Source organism: Dermochelys coriacea, chromosome 15 (assembly GCF_009764565.3).
Source record: "Dermochelys coriacea isolate rDerCor1 chromosome 15, rDerCor1.pri.v4, whole genome shotgun sequence".
Taxonomy (NCBI): Eukaryota; Metazoa; Chordata; order Testudines; family Dermochelyidae; genus Dermochelys; species Dermochelys coriacea.
The window spans coordinates 27,119,077-27,134,701 of NC_050082.1; the positions used below are offsets into that span (position 1 = coordinate 27,119,077).

Sequence of the window (15,625 nt, forward strand, 5' to 3'; positions counted from 1 at the left end):
ATCCCTGGGTATAGTTTGCCTGGGATCCTTCAGGTTGAAAGATGCTCTGGTATGTTATCAATGGCTAGTTAGGTTTAAAGGCTCATTCAGAAGCCTCTGTCCCACACAGGGCTAACTAGCAAACAATCTGAGCTCACCAGGATAAACTTAAAACCCCTAAGGGCGAACCCTACCGCTAGGAGGAAACAGGATTGTGTGAATGGCAACAATAATGCTTTCTGTCTCCCTGGTGTTTGACAGCCAGCCCTGGGGAGACCCAGTCTTCCCCTTCCCCACCACCCAGCCCTGTGGAGCAAGACAAAAGCCACCCAGAGCCACTCACTCTAACTCTGGAGAGCAGCAAAGAAAATCAGCAACCGGAGAGCAGGTCGGCCTCGTCGCTGAGTGGGAAGATGTGTCCCAACAGCCAAGCACCAGTGGGCATCCAGGAAATCGTCGCCATGTCGCCCGAACTAGACACTTACTTCATCACCAAGAAGGTCAAAGAGGTGTTAACGGACAACAATTTAGGTGCTGATTTCCTGATGCCTCTTGGCGAGCTGCGATCTCCGCAGCAGCGCGTGTGCTTAGCTGCAGAGACAGGCGAGGCTGGGGGGGACTCCGGGGTTTCAGTCCAGCCTGGAACAGGGAGAAGGGTCAGGCACATGGTTTGGTCATGGAAGCAGATCCGGGGGGCTCCATTGTGGTGCATTGGTTTGGGCTTCTCACCAGGTCTAAGGGTAGGTCTCTGCTCCAGCTGGAGGGATGATTCCCAGCTTGAAGAGCCAGACCTCGTGCAGCTGCAGCAACATCAATAACCTTAGCACACTGGCTCGAGGAGAGCTCGCCCGGGTCTGTCTGCTCAAGCTGGAAGTGACACCTCCATCTCCAGCGTAGACATCCCCTCGGCGTCAGACCCCAAGCGAGGCCAGGCTGTGGCCAGTCCGATGGCAAGGAGGACACCCCAGCGGCCAGCAGCAGGGAAGCTGAGCGTGGTTGGAGACCGGCTGATTCAGCCACCTCCATGGCACAATATTCTGTTCATTGCTTCCTTCATGAGAGCATCAGCTTCGTAGCAGCAACAGACGGGCCAAATTCCCCACTGGGATTGGCCTGCTCCTGCTTCCCTGAAGTCAGTGGGAAATTTGTCGCTGGCTCAGATAATCAGGGACAACTTCATTGCAGGCAGCAGTGCTGGCAGAATAGCCCAGCTGGGATAAGGGACAATGCTGAGCTCCAAACCCCGGTTCCAGGCCTGAGCTGTGGTGGCGTATGGCATAATCCCCCTCTGCTTCTCCTCTGCCAGGCCAGCGGTTGTTCGGGGAGAGCATCCTGGGCCTGACGCAGGGCTCGGTTTCCGACCTCCTCTCCAGACCCAAGCCCTGGCACAAGCTGAGCCTGAAGGGCAGGGAGCCCTTCGTCCGCATGCAGCTCTGGCTCAACGACCCTCACAACGTCGACAAGCTCCGCGACATGAAGAAACTGGAGAAGAAAGGTGAGTGTCAAGGGAAGGGATAGCTCAGTGGTTTGAGCATTGGCCTGCTAAACCCAGGGTTGTGAGTTCAATCCTTGAGGGGGCCATTTAGGGATCGGAGGCAAAAATTGTGGATTGATTCTGCTTTGAGGAGGTGGTTGGACTAGAATGACCTCCTGAGGTCCCTTCCAAACCTGAGATTCTCTGATAGCCCTTGAGCTCACCGCAGTGCCAGGGGGTACAGAGCCGGGGCCGGATTCTGACCCCGGTTTAAATCGAGAGTTACTCCCTGAACACCACACTGGATCAACACTGCAGTGCACTAAATTCAGCCTCGCGTGTGTAGCTAGTCGTGGGCTGGCCTTTATTGAAGGCAGTTCCTTGTGAGTTGGGAGATGATTCTGTTCTCGCACTGGTTTTAAATCAGTAGTGACCCTACTGAAATCAATGGAGTTACCCCCGTGTAAACCTGGGGAAAGGTGGGTCGGAACCTCTGCTGCTCAGTGTCAACAGTTCAACCAAGCAGGCATCACAGCTAGCGGGCTGCTGAGACAAACCTGGAACGTGCGTGGTTGCCCATTGCAAGCTGGTGACTTACAAATGATCTTGCCAGGGCGATAAATAGCGTTCCAGGCAGTGTTACTGAATGGGGCGAAGGGCTGACAGTGCCAATCTGGGCGCTCGAATAGGGGCATGACCAGAATGTTCCCACCCCACCCCATGGTGCAATATGCTGTTGCTGGTTGACTCTCTTCCCTCCACCCTAGAGGTGGCTGCATTTCGCCAGGACAGGACGTACTTGATGGTGCTGTGCTCTGACAGTCTTCGGGGCTGGCAGATGCCCTACACAGGAGGGGTGTCAATAGGAAGTATTGGCTGGGGCTCGCCAGTCAGGGTGTCTAATTGTCTTAGAATGATGGAATTGCAAGCTGCCGAGATACATTTCCTCATCGCTATGGAATGACAAGAACGCTGTGGTCAGAGAGGAGTTGGGGCAGGTGAGTGCCCCGGTAGAGATGGATTGATGAGATGTGTGCAGACGTAGGCTCAGGGTCAGTTATGTTTGCATCCTTGCCAGCGGTAACCCAGCTCCTAGGGTGAATCCCCCTCCCCCCAGTGCAACCCAAGATTCAGGCCCCGGTCTCCGGAGGGGAAAGCCTGATGCTTTAACCCGCTGCAGCACTCGCTTGCGAGGCAGGGAAAGGCCAGGGAGCACGCTTGCAGCTGCACTAAAACGGACCATGCCGCATGCTGTTTCTGTCCAGGCTGTCTCAGAGATTTGGTTTGGCTGGTTTAATGGCCCAGGCCTCTTTGTTGCCAAGTTCCCCATTGGCTGTTCACTGGGAGAGCCTGGTGGTAGCAGAGGGAGTGGAGAGACGGGCTGAGGGGTGTTGGCAGCACAGGGCATCTCATGGATGGCTGCGTCTTCTCCTCTCCTGTTAGCTTATCTGAAGCGTCGCTATGGGCTGATCAGCACCAGCTCCGACAGCGAATCTCCCAACACCCACTCGGAGTGCACCAGCCCCAGCCTCCAGCCCCAAGACCTCAGCCTTCTCCAGGTCAAAAAGCCCCGGGTGGTCCTAGCTCCAGAGGAGAAGGAGGCCCTGAAGAAGGCCTACCAGCTGGAGCCGTACCCATCCCAACAGACCATCGAGCTGCTCTCCTTCCAGCTGAACCTCAAGACCAACACGGTCATCAACTGGTTCCATAATTACAGGTATGGCAGTTTCGGGTGGGGTGGAGCCATCTCCATCTCGGCGGGGAGCGGGACGGGGTGAGGATCTCGGGCGGCTCTGCGCTTGGCAAAGCCATAGCTCCGTTTTCAGTGGCAAGACGTTGGCAAAGGGCTGCCTGTCATCCTCAGGGGGAGCAGGAGGGCAGGGGATCCCACAGGAAGGTCTGTGTGTTGCTGTTCATAGACACAAACCAGGTTCTCCTGAGATCTACCTGGCCCTGGCTCAAGGGTGGGGGCACTGGGGTGTCTGTGGGTGTCGTTTCCATGCATCACACAGCAGCAAGCAAAACCCCACTGCCATAGATCTCTCAAACCCAAGCAAGGAGTCAGCATGTGGGGCACAGTGGGTCGTGGATGACCCAGCCGAGCGGGATCGCTCCGCTGCAGAACCTCAGGTCTCATTGCTAACACCATCGTGGTGTGGTCACAAGCCCAGCGCTGGTTCCTGGACCTGCAGTCAGGCTGGCCAAGAGAGATGCTTGCCACAACTGCTCCCAAGAGAGTAGTGAGCGGCCAACCTCCATTAAAACGGGGGGTTGATTCTGAAACCGAATGACAACACGTTCAGTGTCAGCATTGATAGCTATTGCAGCTCGCTGCTGCAGAACCTCACCCATGGCTAATTTGCAAACCCACTGCTGGTGTTGCAGAATTGAACAAGGCAGGATTTGTGCATTGTGCAGGTTCAAATGCTGCATCTGGCCCTGTCTGGAGTCTGTCAGTGAGCAGACACGGTCAGTCAGGAGGCCAGAACTCGGAGCCACTCCATCTCCAAAGGGCTGCTCTCCTACATCCACCAGTCTCAGTTCTTCCTCAGTGACTAGCATGGGCCTCCGGTCCAAACAGCTGCATAGCAAGGGCTAACATCCAGATCCCTGGCTCCTCTTGCCAGGCTCCAAGGGCCTCAGGAATCATCCTTTGGCTCCCACTCATTGAGGTGTGCAGACGTGGGGGAGGGGGGGCGAAGTTACTCTGGGGAATGGCTGGAGAGATTATACTTGAGTAAGGTGCAGACAGATGCAATGGATCTTAAAAAGGGTCAGCTTGAGTTTCTCTCATCCCAACGTCCAGGGGCTGGTCTACACACAGGTTTTGTATCATGCCAACAATATCACTTTGAAACCCCAGTCCAGCTAAAGCAGTACAGTCCCCTCGCGTGGATGCTTATGCAGGTACAAAGGTGCTTATATCTAACCCTGGACAGTTCATTAGCCTCGCTCTGCCTTAGATCTCCCCAAGGTAACATCACTTGGGGGTTAATGCTAGGGCTGCCCAGCATTGCTTGCACTAAGTTTTTTAGCTGAAGAATGCTCTTGTCCCCCCTCCACCCCCCGCAAAAATGAAACTGTTGGTGAAAATCTGTCCAAAAGTTTTTGTTTTTTGCAACATTTCCCACAATACTTTTCTCTCAAAATCACTATTGAAGTGTTTCATGGAGGTGTCAGTCAGTGAAACGGCAAGAAAACGATCAGATAAAAAGCCCATGTGGAAAATAATTGCAGCCTGTAGGGGTCCATGGGAAGCCTGCACGATGGAAACAAGTGGGAAAGTTTGAACAAATGTTGACAGATCATTTCCCTATGTTTTGGCCCACTCTAATAGCAACCGTCCAGGGGAGTGGGAGCCTTCACTCAGCATACACTAAAAATGTACAGGGGCACAGCTGAGCCTCTCTAGCACTGTAGTGTAGACACTCCCTACAGCCAGGGGTGGGGTTCTTCCATCATGGTGGTAAACTCACCTCCCCGAGGGGCAGCAGCTAGATTGACAGAAGAATTCTTCCGTCACCCCAGGTCTGTCTATGCTGGGGCTTCGGTCGGCTCAACGACGTCTCTCGCACCCCTGAGTGACGTCGCTAAGGCGACCTGACTTTCTAGTGTGGACCAGCCCTCAGTAATGTGGCAGCCTGGGCTCGTGGAGCAGAGAAGGGACTTGGAGGTGAAGACACCCCCCACTCTGAGAGGCTCGGCTGGAGCGCTAGTGCTGCTGTTACCATCCTGTTATGCTTGTCCTGCAGGTCCCGGATGCGCCGGGAAATGCTGGTGGAAGGGGCCCAAGACAATGACACAGACCTGGAGCCGAGCAGCTGTGGGGGTGTCGCGCCTGGCAGCAATTCGCACAGAGTCCCCAACCCGCTGAGCCCTGATTCGGAGGGGGAGGACAGGAAGCCCGTCTTCAGAGACATGAAGCACAGAGGGCCGAACGAGACCCTGATCAGGGTCAAGCAGGAGCAGATGGAGGCGGGGGAGAAGAGCGACTGTTACAATCACCGGGACTCTTGCAGCCTGCAGCGGGAGACGGAGCACGTGGCGGCCTCCATCCAGCATCCCCAACTTCTCAAAGAAGAGCAGGTAGATGCCACCTGTGTGGAGGCTGCTCAGGACGGTCCCCAAAGCACTGCCAGCCTCACCAGGAGCAGCGCTTTGTACAGCACCGCGCATGCCGCTGGCACTCCCAATTGCTCTGCCCTACATCCACCCCAGGAATCGGAAGGTGGAGAGCGGCTGCACCCTGACCCCGTTAGCTTTAAATCTGCTTCGGAGTCCTCTCGTTGCAGCCTAGAGGTCTCTCTGAACTCGCCCTCAGCTGCCTCCTCTCCGGGCCTCATGATGTCCGTCTCACCAGTCCCGTCCTCCTCTGCTCCCATCTCTCCGTCACTGCCAAACACCACCTCCGCCAAGGTGCAGAGTTCAAGTCCTGCCGCAGACACGAGCTCTTTACAGCAGAGTGTCAAGCTGAACTCAAACATCCAGCGGAGACACGAGAAAATGGCCAACCTCAACAACATCATCCACAGGCTAGAAAAGGCAGCCAATCGGGAGGAATCCCTGGAGTGGGAATTCTGAACAGCTGGGCAGCGGCTGAAGAACAAGGATCTGATTGATTGCTTTCGTTGGTAACAATTATAAACTTTCTGGAACACGTTGATGGAACAGGGAGCCCTACTGGCGTATATATATAAATATATATATATTTTGTTAATTTCATCACATGCAGAGGACAAAAGAAAAACCCATTTGGTTAATAAGAAAGGGATGGAAAAACAGCACGTAGCTTCTGAATCTTCACACCTGATGAAAGGGAACAAAAATAAATAAAACCCAATCTTTGTTTTAAATGTGAAAAACTGGGAACACTTTTAGAAAAAAAAATATTTATAGACCTCTTTTAGATATTTTAATAAAAGGATACTTTGGAATTTATTAACAGCTTAAGCTGTTTTGATATTAAAGATAGCTATAAAATCAAGATGATGTAGCAGTTGTGTCATTAAATGTACACTGAAGTCTTGTAGTTTGCCACTGGAAGAGATTAAAAAAAAAGACTTATTGATCAAAGCCATCGAGAAGCACTATAAGACTGACCAAATTTAATAAACTTTTGACTACCGGTTTTTCCACATTTGTCTGTAAGACACTGCATTGCTACTCTCCTTTCCAGAGACTGTGGTATAGTCCGTGAAGACTCTAAATTGAAAACCGTGATGCCATCGAGTATGTATTTAGTTCTGGTGGTATGTTTTGAACTCTTTGTAACACAGAATGTCACGTGCAGTTGTATATGTTGTAGAAAATGTCTGCAATAGCCTTCCTGAACAAGCTGTAGCATGGTCCATAACCAATTCCTTCCACTTCCTCTAGTGAGTAACCTGTGACAAACCGAAATGAACGAAACAATTTCAGCGGTTGGCGGCAAAGCTTTCTGTCCATTTAAAAAACAAAAAAATGAAATAACCCCTATCTCTGATTTTGGGAGGGAGAAGGGAAAAGTTCACGGATGCAAATTGTCTTTTGACTTATCTGGTTTGATGGTAACATATGTTAACAATGATCACGACATCGCAAGTTTTTTTTATGCATGAGCATCACCTCCTTTGGTGAATGGGCGTCAGCCAGCAGGACACCTTAACTCTGAGCTTTCAATACCAGTGTTTGGGGGCGAGCACTCAAAAAATATAAACCACTGGCTCACATCTGGAGTCGGAATCTGTTTGTTTTTACCTTGGGCAGTTCCAGCTTTTGAGGCAGAAGCACCTTTATGTTGCTAGATTTTGGGCTCTGAGAAGAGCACCGAGGAAAGAGATTTATCCTCCAGGTTTGAATCTGTCGACAGTAAATGGCTTTCTTTACATGTTATGGTTTCTGCATGTCAAATAGGTCCTCAGCTGCTCTCTACAGCAACACTTGGTTGAAATTACAGCCTAAGGCCAAACTGCCTTCCCTGCACTGAGTGAAGGGTATAAACCCTTGACAGCAGAAAGGCAGTGCTGCTGCACTTAGGGATGCTCACTTCCACTCCACCCCCACTTTGCAGTGGGCGCCGTTACAACAAATTGCCCTCTGGTACCTGCAGTATCTTCCCGTGCTTAGGCAAGAGGTCCTTGGTAATCAACCGACCGGGGCCCTGATTCAGCAAAACCCTTTTAAGCATATGCTTTGACTTCAGTGAGGCCTAAGCATGTGTGTGAAGTTACACGTCAGTGTTTTGCTGAACTGCGGCCTTCGGGCCTGATCCAGAGCTCAGTGAAGAGTGCAGGAGTCTGTCCATTGATTTCTGGGGGCTTTGGATCAGGCCTTCATTACAGAGAGGCACATGCTGAGTTGTCAGCCATCGGACCAGGCGTTTTAGCAGCATCAGTTGCACATGTATCTCTGTGCAGTTGAATTGCCCCTGCGATGGATTTTTTCCCCCCATTCTCACCGCTAAAGACTGTTGAATAGACCAAGATCTATCTTAATCCATGCCAGTGATCAAGCCCTGGCTAATGCTACGCCTTTCAAAGAAGACTGGTTGAAATGAATTGTGTTGGTTTGTTCAGTGCTGTGGGGGGGCTTTTAATGGCATTTTGCAAGGACCACACCGCAGCATGCATTCCCTACCCATTCCCTCCCTCCACAGATGCAGCCAGTTAAAAATCTGCGCACCGAATGGCGACTGAAGTGTCCTGAGTGCACATCTGCCAGGCACGGAGGTGATGCATGGAATAGGTTTCCACTGTATACATTTTTATCGGAATAGAAGGTATTTTTATAGTTAATGACCAAATTTAAAAGCAAATCCATTTGACTCCATGATGGCCAGGATCCCATCAGCCATATTTTAGCAACCAGAGCCCTGTCTGAGCAAGTGAGAGCTTGTCTAACGGAACGATTTGTACGGTTTCAAACCCCAACATGCCGTAGAAGGATGAGGCATACACGTTGACTACTATTCTTAGTGTGCTAGTTGTTAGCTTTAGTGGAACGGGATTTGATTAAGCACTTAGTGTAGTCTTTTGAACACAGAAATCCTGTTGTACTAAAAGCTAGTGGGACATGTTGATCACTTTTTGTTAGGCTCATGTACTGTACTTAAAAAGTTTCTATGAGATTGATGAACTTTGTTAAAAATTTTAAAAGGAACAAGTTCTGTAAAGAGCCACTAAATACAGAAGTTGTATAATAACTTTGGTGTTTCGGTCTGTTTTGTTCTGAGTTGGTTCCTAAGCAATCCCTTTCCTCCTTCTGTTCATCTCCCTGCTTTCTGAACCTGCAAGGAGTTAGTTCTTGATGACCCAGAACACCACTGATATATGATGTGTCATGTCTAGGGCCCAGCCTGCCTCCCATTGCAGTCAATTAGAGCTTTTGCCTTTGCATTCAGGGGCAGTGGGGCCTGTCTGTTTAAACTTTTCTACCCTCTGTAACTATCACTTGCTTGTTTACATGTACCTGTGATTCCGAGAAGGAAGCAGCACTATCATCCAGTGGCTGGGGCACTAGCCCAGAAGTCAAGAGACCAGATGGAAAATCCTGGCTCCAGTAAAATCAGTGGCAAACCTCTCCCTGGCTTCATTGAACCAAGATTTTAACCTGGATTCTCACCTTGGCTCTGCCACCGACTTACTGTGTGGTCTTGGCCAAGTCACTTCCTCTTTCTGTGCCTCTGTTTCCTTGGACTAATCTTCTCCTCCTTTGGAAGGTGCATGGAGATGTGCAGGTGAAGGGTTCCCTCTAAGCATTACTATTGACTATTGCGGAGCGTGAATTTTCCAACACTCAGCTCGGCAGACCAGAAAGCATTTCAGACCTAAGCAGATTAAATAAAAATTTCAGAGTTAAGATTTGCACTAGCCCCGAAGCCCGTGGTCACCAGAATATCCTCCTGGGGATGGAGAGCAAACAGGTTCCTCCTCTGTGCCTGCTCCCTCTGTTTATCACCTCATCAACCCACTGCCTGAAAGCTACCGGCGAGCCATCAGTTTTTCCCATCCGGGACAGTTCTCTGTGCTCTGACAGGGTCCGTCTACACTGCAAATGAAGGTGTGAGCAGGGTGGCTGGGTGGACCCGTTCTAGCTTTAATCGAGCTAGCGCAACTAAGGTTAGCGGGGAAGGCATGGTGGCATGGGCTAATAAGCCAAGTACGTACGCAGGCTGCCAATATGGGGGCAGCTAGCCTGCATTGATGCCCGTGCTGCCACATCTTGGCTGCTGCTGGTGTGTGCTAGCCAGATCAAAGCTGGCGCGGGTATGCCTAGCCACGCTACAACCACCCCTGCGCTTCCAGAGACCGCGTACCCAGCGTCAACTCAGTGCATCTTGTGCAGTCCTCCGGATGGGCTGAACCAAACACCTCGCTCCAAACAGCCCTGGGCCTGGGTCAAAATCCAACTGTGGAGCTGGGTTTGAATTCTGCAACCAGCCCCTAGCTTACCATGGCACCCACTAAACCCCAGCAGTCAACCTGCCCCATATCCACAGCCCAGGGGCCATCTCTACCGACGCCCAGCCGTTTGGAGCCCGCTCTGGCTTTCTGCAAGCAGTTCACACTGTGCGTCCGCTGCAGGTAAGTCCCTGGGGTGTTAAACGGGCCCCTAACCAAGGCAGTCCACCTTCAGCTTCGACTAACACTTTGCACCTTAGCGGAGGGCTAGCGAGCAGCTGTTCTCATTGCAGCCTCTTTGTTTCTTTAAGGAGCCGGCTGACCTTACACAGATTCATATCGCTCGACTGTTTTGTAGCTTCTGACAGGAGACAGGGTGTTGCCTTTGATGAATTAATAAATCCATATGTTGTGGAACTGTTTAAGCGCATTCGGCTGCTAACATGGTGGGGAGGATTTATTTTTAATGACTATCTGCAACTTCTCAAGAAAGCTCAGCCTGCTGCCGTGGTGACCGTTTTTCTGTCTTTGTGGACAATTGAATGTTACAAAGTTAACCCTTCGGCTGCTAGTGGGGAGGGGGGTTCCCCACACTGCGGCTGCGGTGTTAGACAGTAGGTCTGAGCTGGTTTTACTGAAACACTTTGTTTAAAAAAAAAAAAAAAAAAAACAGCAGCATTTTATCTAGCAAAGCAAGGTAAAGATTGGAAGGCCTGTATGGTAGCCAAGAGACCTCTGTTACTGGCTTTGCTAATGCACCCTGAGTGACACTGGGAAAGACACATCACCCCTGTGTGCCTCGGTTTCCCTAGGAGTAATAAATCATCTCACCGGGTTTTTGCAACAATTCGTGTTGGCAAAGTGCTTTGAGATCCTCAGACTGAAGCAGTGATTGCCACAAAATAGAGGCTAGTTCTTTCTTGTTGTACAAACGTGTAGCTACACAATCGAAACAGATTTGGGGGTAGCGGTGAACAGCATTAAAGCATCACTCCCGGGGTGTGTGGGGGAGGAGATTGTGGGCAAAGCAACACTCTATCCACGTCTGAAATCGGGGCTAGGTTTGCCTGCAGTGCAAGCTGGATGGATTGGCACAAATCTTCTTCCTCCCCTTCTCAGTGCCCATGCCGGGCTGGGGCCTGTCTCCCGTCTACCTCAGGGTGGTCATGGGTAAAGCAGTAGGGACGTGACCACTGTGAGTGATACTGGGGCTGGGCAGGGTGCCAGGGTGTGGCCGAGTTCCCCCTGCTACTTCTATATTGATGGATAAGCAGGGGTTGTTATCGGGAAAACTTCCCTGCACTTTGTGCTAAGCTGGCTTCAACCAGCAAAGCCCAGCTCCAAACCTCTGAAGTATGTGGATCCAGGCATGGTTTTGCTCTGGGCTTTTACAACCATAAACTTTCAGTCTGGATCTCAGTGGTTTGGATCCAGGATTTTGATTTGGCCCAGCTCTGATTCTGTTGAAGTCACTCCCCCTTCTCCTTGGCAAGGGACCGTCCTGCCATGGCAGGTGAGCAGTTGCAGGCTCATGCCCAGCAGATCAATATTTGCAAGACTGTCTCCCTGCCCTGTTTGTTTAAATGCAGCCAGGCTGGGGCCAGCCTGCTCCCTGTTTTATGAGGCAGCTAATTACCAGCAATGCTCCTGCAGTGGATACCGGAGGCAAGAAGAGGCTGGTTGATGCACAGAGGGCTTTGAGACGAGCCAGGCCCCATGTGGTGAGCCGGACAATTCAATATTGGGGAAGAGACTTGTGAGCCTGGGACCCAGACAGGCTTCAGGAAGCAGAATCGGCCATTACATAGGGGCGGGGATGGAGGGCTGTCAGCTCACCGGAGGATCAGAGCAAGAGAAAGGAAACCAGGGTGATGATGTTGTCTTTCCATGCAAAAGCACATGTTCAGAGTAACAGGTGGAGAGCACGTGGGGTGAGAGCAGTGCTAGCTCCCGGGTAACCAGCGTTCTCCTGTCAGAGAGGTCAAATGCAATGAGGTTGGAGTTAGCAGGGACATCCAGGGCTGAGTGAGGCCCACGTTGTTTTGGGGCCAGTTGACTAGTGCCCTGAGCCCCACGGATAACCCAAAGCAGCATTCAAAAAAATCCAAAGGGCATCTTTCTACTTTAACATCCATGCTTTGTTTTGCTCAGGGACGTTCCAGCTGCTAGCCGGCCGGGGGCTGTGATGAGGACTGGGAGAGAGCAAGCAGGCCCTGTGGACACGCTAGGCTGGGAAATTACCTGCCCGGTAAGCTGATGGAGGCCTGAGGGCCACATGGGCTAAGTGGGGCACTTAATGTTGTGAACATAAGAACGGCCATATTGGGTCGGACCAAAGGTCCATCTAGCCCAGTATCCTGTCTTCCGACAGTGGCCAATGCCAGGTGTCCCAGAGGGAATGAACAGAACAGGTAATCACTAAGTGATCCATCCCCTTTGCCCTGTTTCCTTTCTTTAGCATTGGAGACTAAACAGGGCCTGGAAGTAAAGGCTATAAACTGACCAAAGCGTGGCCAGTTGCTTTCCCCAGGCTGGCGATCGAATCCACCAGTCTCCATGATCTCTACCCCAAAGAGTTTATGATTTTAATGCCCTCTCTTGCTATTAGCTGTGCCCATGTGCCCCACTGAACCAAAGGCACTTGCAGGGTCAGGGCGTAAGATGAAGGAAAAGCAGGCGGGGAAGCACATCATAAAGTTTGGTGTATATTTTAAGGCTGGGAATGAAACTCAATGGGAGTTGGGCACTTCACTCTCCTAGGGGATTTTAAAAATCCTGCTCCCAAATCTTGTCTCTCTGGGAGTGACATGGCAGCCACAGGGTAGCTGTTTGCTTCTGCTAGCTGTAGACATGCTGTTTTTATTTTGTTTGGTGCTAACAGTTGCGTCAAAAGGGCTCAGAACAAACTGCAAATGGGGCAAAATGCCCCTGGGGCTCACCATCATCACCAGATTAGCACCGGAAGCCAGTCCAGTTTTCAAAGCTGGCCTTGCCCCACTGGGCTAGTGATACACATGATGGAAATAGACAGAGGTTAGAAACGTCAGAGGAAATGAACTGGCCATGATGCATAATCACCTTCTGATTGCAGGGCCGTGGCTCAGCGCTGGGAATGGCAGATAGAACGAGGCACCCTAGATACCAAGAAAATGGAGTTGCAATAAATAATCCTGCTTTAGGGCAAACAGGTGATGACTAATTTCTTTTTAACACTACAATGCATTTCCACAAACGAGAGTTCTGAGTACTGCTCTGGGGCTTGATCCAAAACCAACAAAATCTCTGGAAGTTGACTTCAATAGAACTTAGATGAGTCTCGTCTTTAGGCAACAGCTTTGAAACTACTTCCCTATTTTGCAACCAGTAAAGTGGTGTTACATAAGGGGTCTGATTCTGAGCTCAGAGAGACAGGTGTAAAATGAAGCTGGCTGAAAAATGCAGCAGGGAAAAAATGCAATGAACATTTTTGGAAATGCTTTGCAAAAAAATGTTGCAATTGTGACTATTTGAGATGCTCTGGCCCCTCGGGTTGGAAAGCTGCAGCCATTTTTCATGAAATATGTTGAAATATTTTTGGGGGGAAAAAGTGTTTTTGAAAAGTTTTGACACGCTGTAGATATAAAACTGGAGTAACTTCAGGGGGTGCTGTAGGACCACAGGGCTCCTGAAAATGTAGCCCCAGCTGTCCCCCAAACAGAACATTTTGGCCTAATACATTTGGGTCAGGAACCCCATGGCACATCCCATAGCTAAAGGTTAACCCAGTATATTATAGCTAGGGCCCTAATAAATTCACGGTCAATATCCCGGTCATAGGGTTTTAAAAATTGTAAATTTCATTATTTCAGCTATTTAAATCTGAAACTTCACGGTGTTGTAACTGTAGGGGTCCTGACCCAAAAAGGAGTTGTTGGGGGGTCACAAGGTTATTGTAGGGGGGTTGCGGTACTGCTGCCCTTACTTCTGCACTGCTGCTGGCGGCAGCACTGCCTTCAGAGCTGAGCAGCTGGTGAGCGGTGGCTTCTGGCCGGAGCCCAGCTCTGAAGGCAGAGCCGCTGCCAGCAGCGGTGCAGAAGTAAGGATGGCCTGGGATGGGATTGCCATGCTTCCTTCTGCACCGCTGGCTGCAGAGCTGGGCCCTCAGTCTACAGCCACCCCTCAGTCCAGCTCTGAAGGCAGCACCACAGAAGTACGGGTGGCATGGTACAGTATTGCCACCTTTTCTTCTGCACTGCTGCCTTCAGAGCAGGGTGGCCGGCCACCAGCCACTGCTCTCCAGCTGTCCAACTCTAAAGGCAGTGCAGAAGTAAGGGGGGGCAATACCGTCTCTCTCACTCTCACACACACACACACACACACACACACACACACACACACACACACACCCCTCCCTTTTTGGTCAGGACCCCCAATTTGAGAAACGCTGGTCTCCCCCATGAAATCTGGGTAGTATAGCGTAAAAGCAAACAAAAGACCAGATTTAATGCGGGGAGACCAGCTTTCACGATCTGTGACGCATTTTTCATGGCAATGAATTTGGTAGGACCCTAATTATAGCCCAGGTGAAATAATTCTTTGAGAATGATACAAAGACCCTGGAGTGAGTCATAGGAGCCCTGTTATTGCAACTGGTGACTTTTGATTGTGGCAAACAGCTGTTTTAAAGAGATGCCGATGATGAGCTTTGGGTCTCAATCTTAAATATTTTAGTAAAGCTTTTAGTAAAGGGTTCTTTTATGCTGGGGGCGTTGGTTTGGATTCACGTCCCCCCGCAGTGTCAGGTGAGGGGCCCAGAAGCCAGTTTATGTCCAGTGCTCTAGTTGATTGAAATGTCCCGAAATAAAAAGTGCCCTTGCTGGGGAAGAGTCACGCTGTTCCTGGACTGCTAGCCTCCTGTTGATCCAACTTCATTTTCCAGGGAACAGGAGATCCATCCCTCTGCTGCCATCCACTCTCCCTGCCCACCATCAAATTCCCATTTGCTTTTCCCTCCCTTCTGAACTCCAACCCACGCTTTAGGGATAGCGCCATCTGGCCACTCACAAGCTCAGTGCCCATTGGCATCAATTTACTCTGCCTTTAAACCAACTGCATGATGTGGCCTTCTGAGCCGCTCAAAGCTCATTCAGTATTCCCTGCCACATGGCCTTTGTAACCTTCGTCCCCACCCTTCGCTATCTGCAGCTGCTACTGATCTAGAGGGCTGACCAACAGAAGTTGGAGCTGGCCCTGGAGGGTACCCTAGATGTGAATGGTCTCTGAACTGCAGTAGCTGTGGTGCTTTCACTTGTATGTCTGTTCTCCCCACCGCATCGTTTGTATCGCCCTCATCACCATAGTTATCTGAGCACCTTGTTCCGGTAAGCTACATGACTCTCACTGCCATGGCTTTGCATTGTGTATTTGCACAGATAGCTATTGTAACACTTGTGGGCTAGACACTGTTCCAAAGTCAGTTGTGTTCTCTAACAGACCCGTTTTCTAACAGTGAGTCTGAGCCAGGGAGGCTGGTTTGGATTCACGCGGTTTTGGAGGGGCACTGAGCCCTTCAGTTCCCATGGACTCCAATGAGCCACACAAGTGCTGCAGCATCAGGTGCTAGATCAGTACTGCTCAAGTCAATGAGCGACTTGCCTGTTCCATTAGTGGGAGCAGTATCTTGTCTGACTATTGCACTTCGCTAGCGTCAGTAATGCACCAGGTTTCTGGTGTTGGCTCTGTGAAGGGGTGGCTGTTGCTCAGACCATGGGCTCGGAAGGTGTATAGCTGGGGGTTCCATGCTACAGCATGAGGG

General features: G+C 50.8%; 1 protein-coding gene across 12 annotated transcripts in view; it reads left to right on the forward strand.

Moving 5' to 3' along the window:
• The window catches only part of CUX2 (cut like homeobox 2), a 228,538-nt gene extending 219,911 nt beyond the window's left edge, over positions 1 to 8,627 (forward strand). For all 12 annotated transcript variants that reach the window (XM_038373860.2, XM_038373854.2, XM_038373856.2 and 9 more), the window contains 4 exons: positions 241 to 510; positions 1,286 to 1,474; positions 2,897 to 3,170; positions 5,206 to 8,627. In XM_038373860.2, coding sequence (XP_038229788.1) covers positions 241 to 510; positions 1,286 to 1,474; positions 2,897 to 3,170; positions 5,206 to 6,034 — 1,562 coding nt within the window. In that variant the 3' untranslated portion in view covers positions 6,035 to 8,627. The remainder of the gene's footprint in view (positions 1 to 240; positions 511 to 1,285; positions 1,475 to 2,896; positions 3,171 to 5,205) is intronic.
• Positions 8,628 to 15,625: the final 6,998 nt, after the last annotated feature.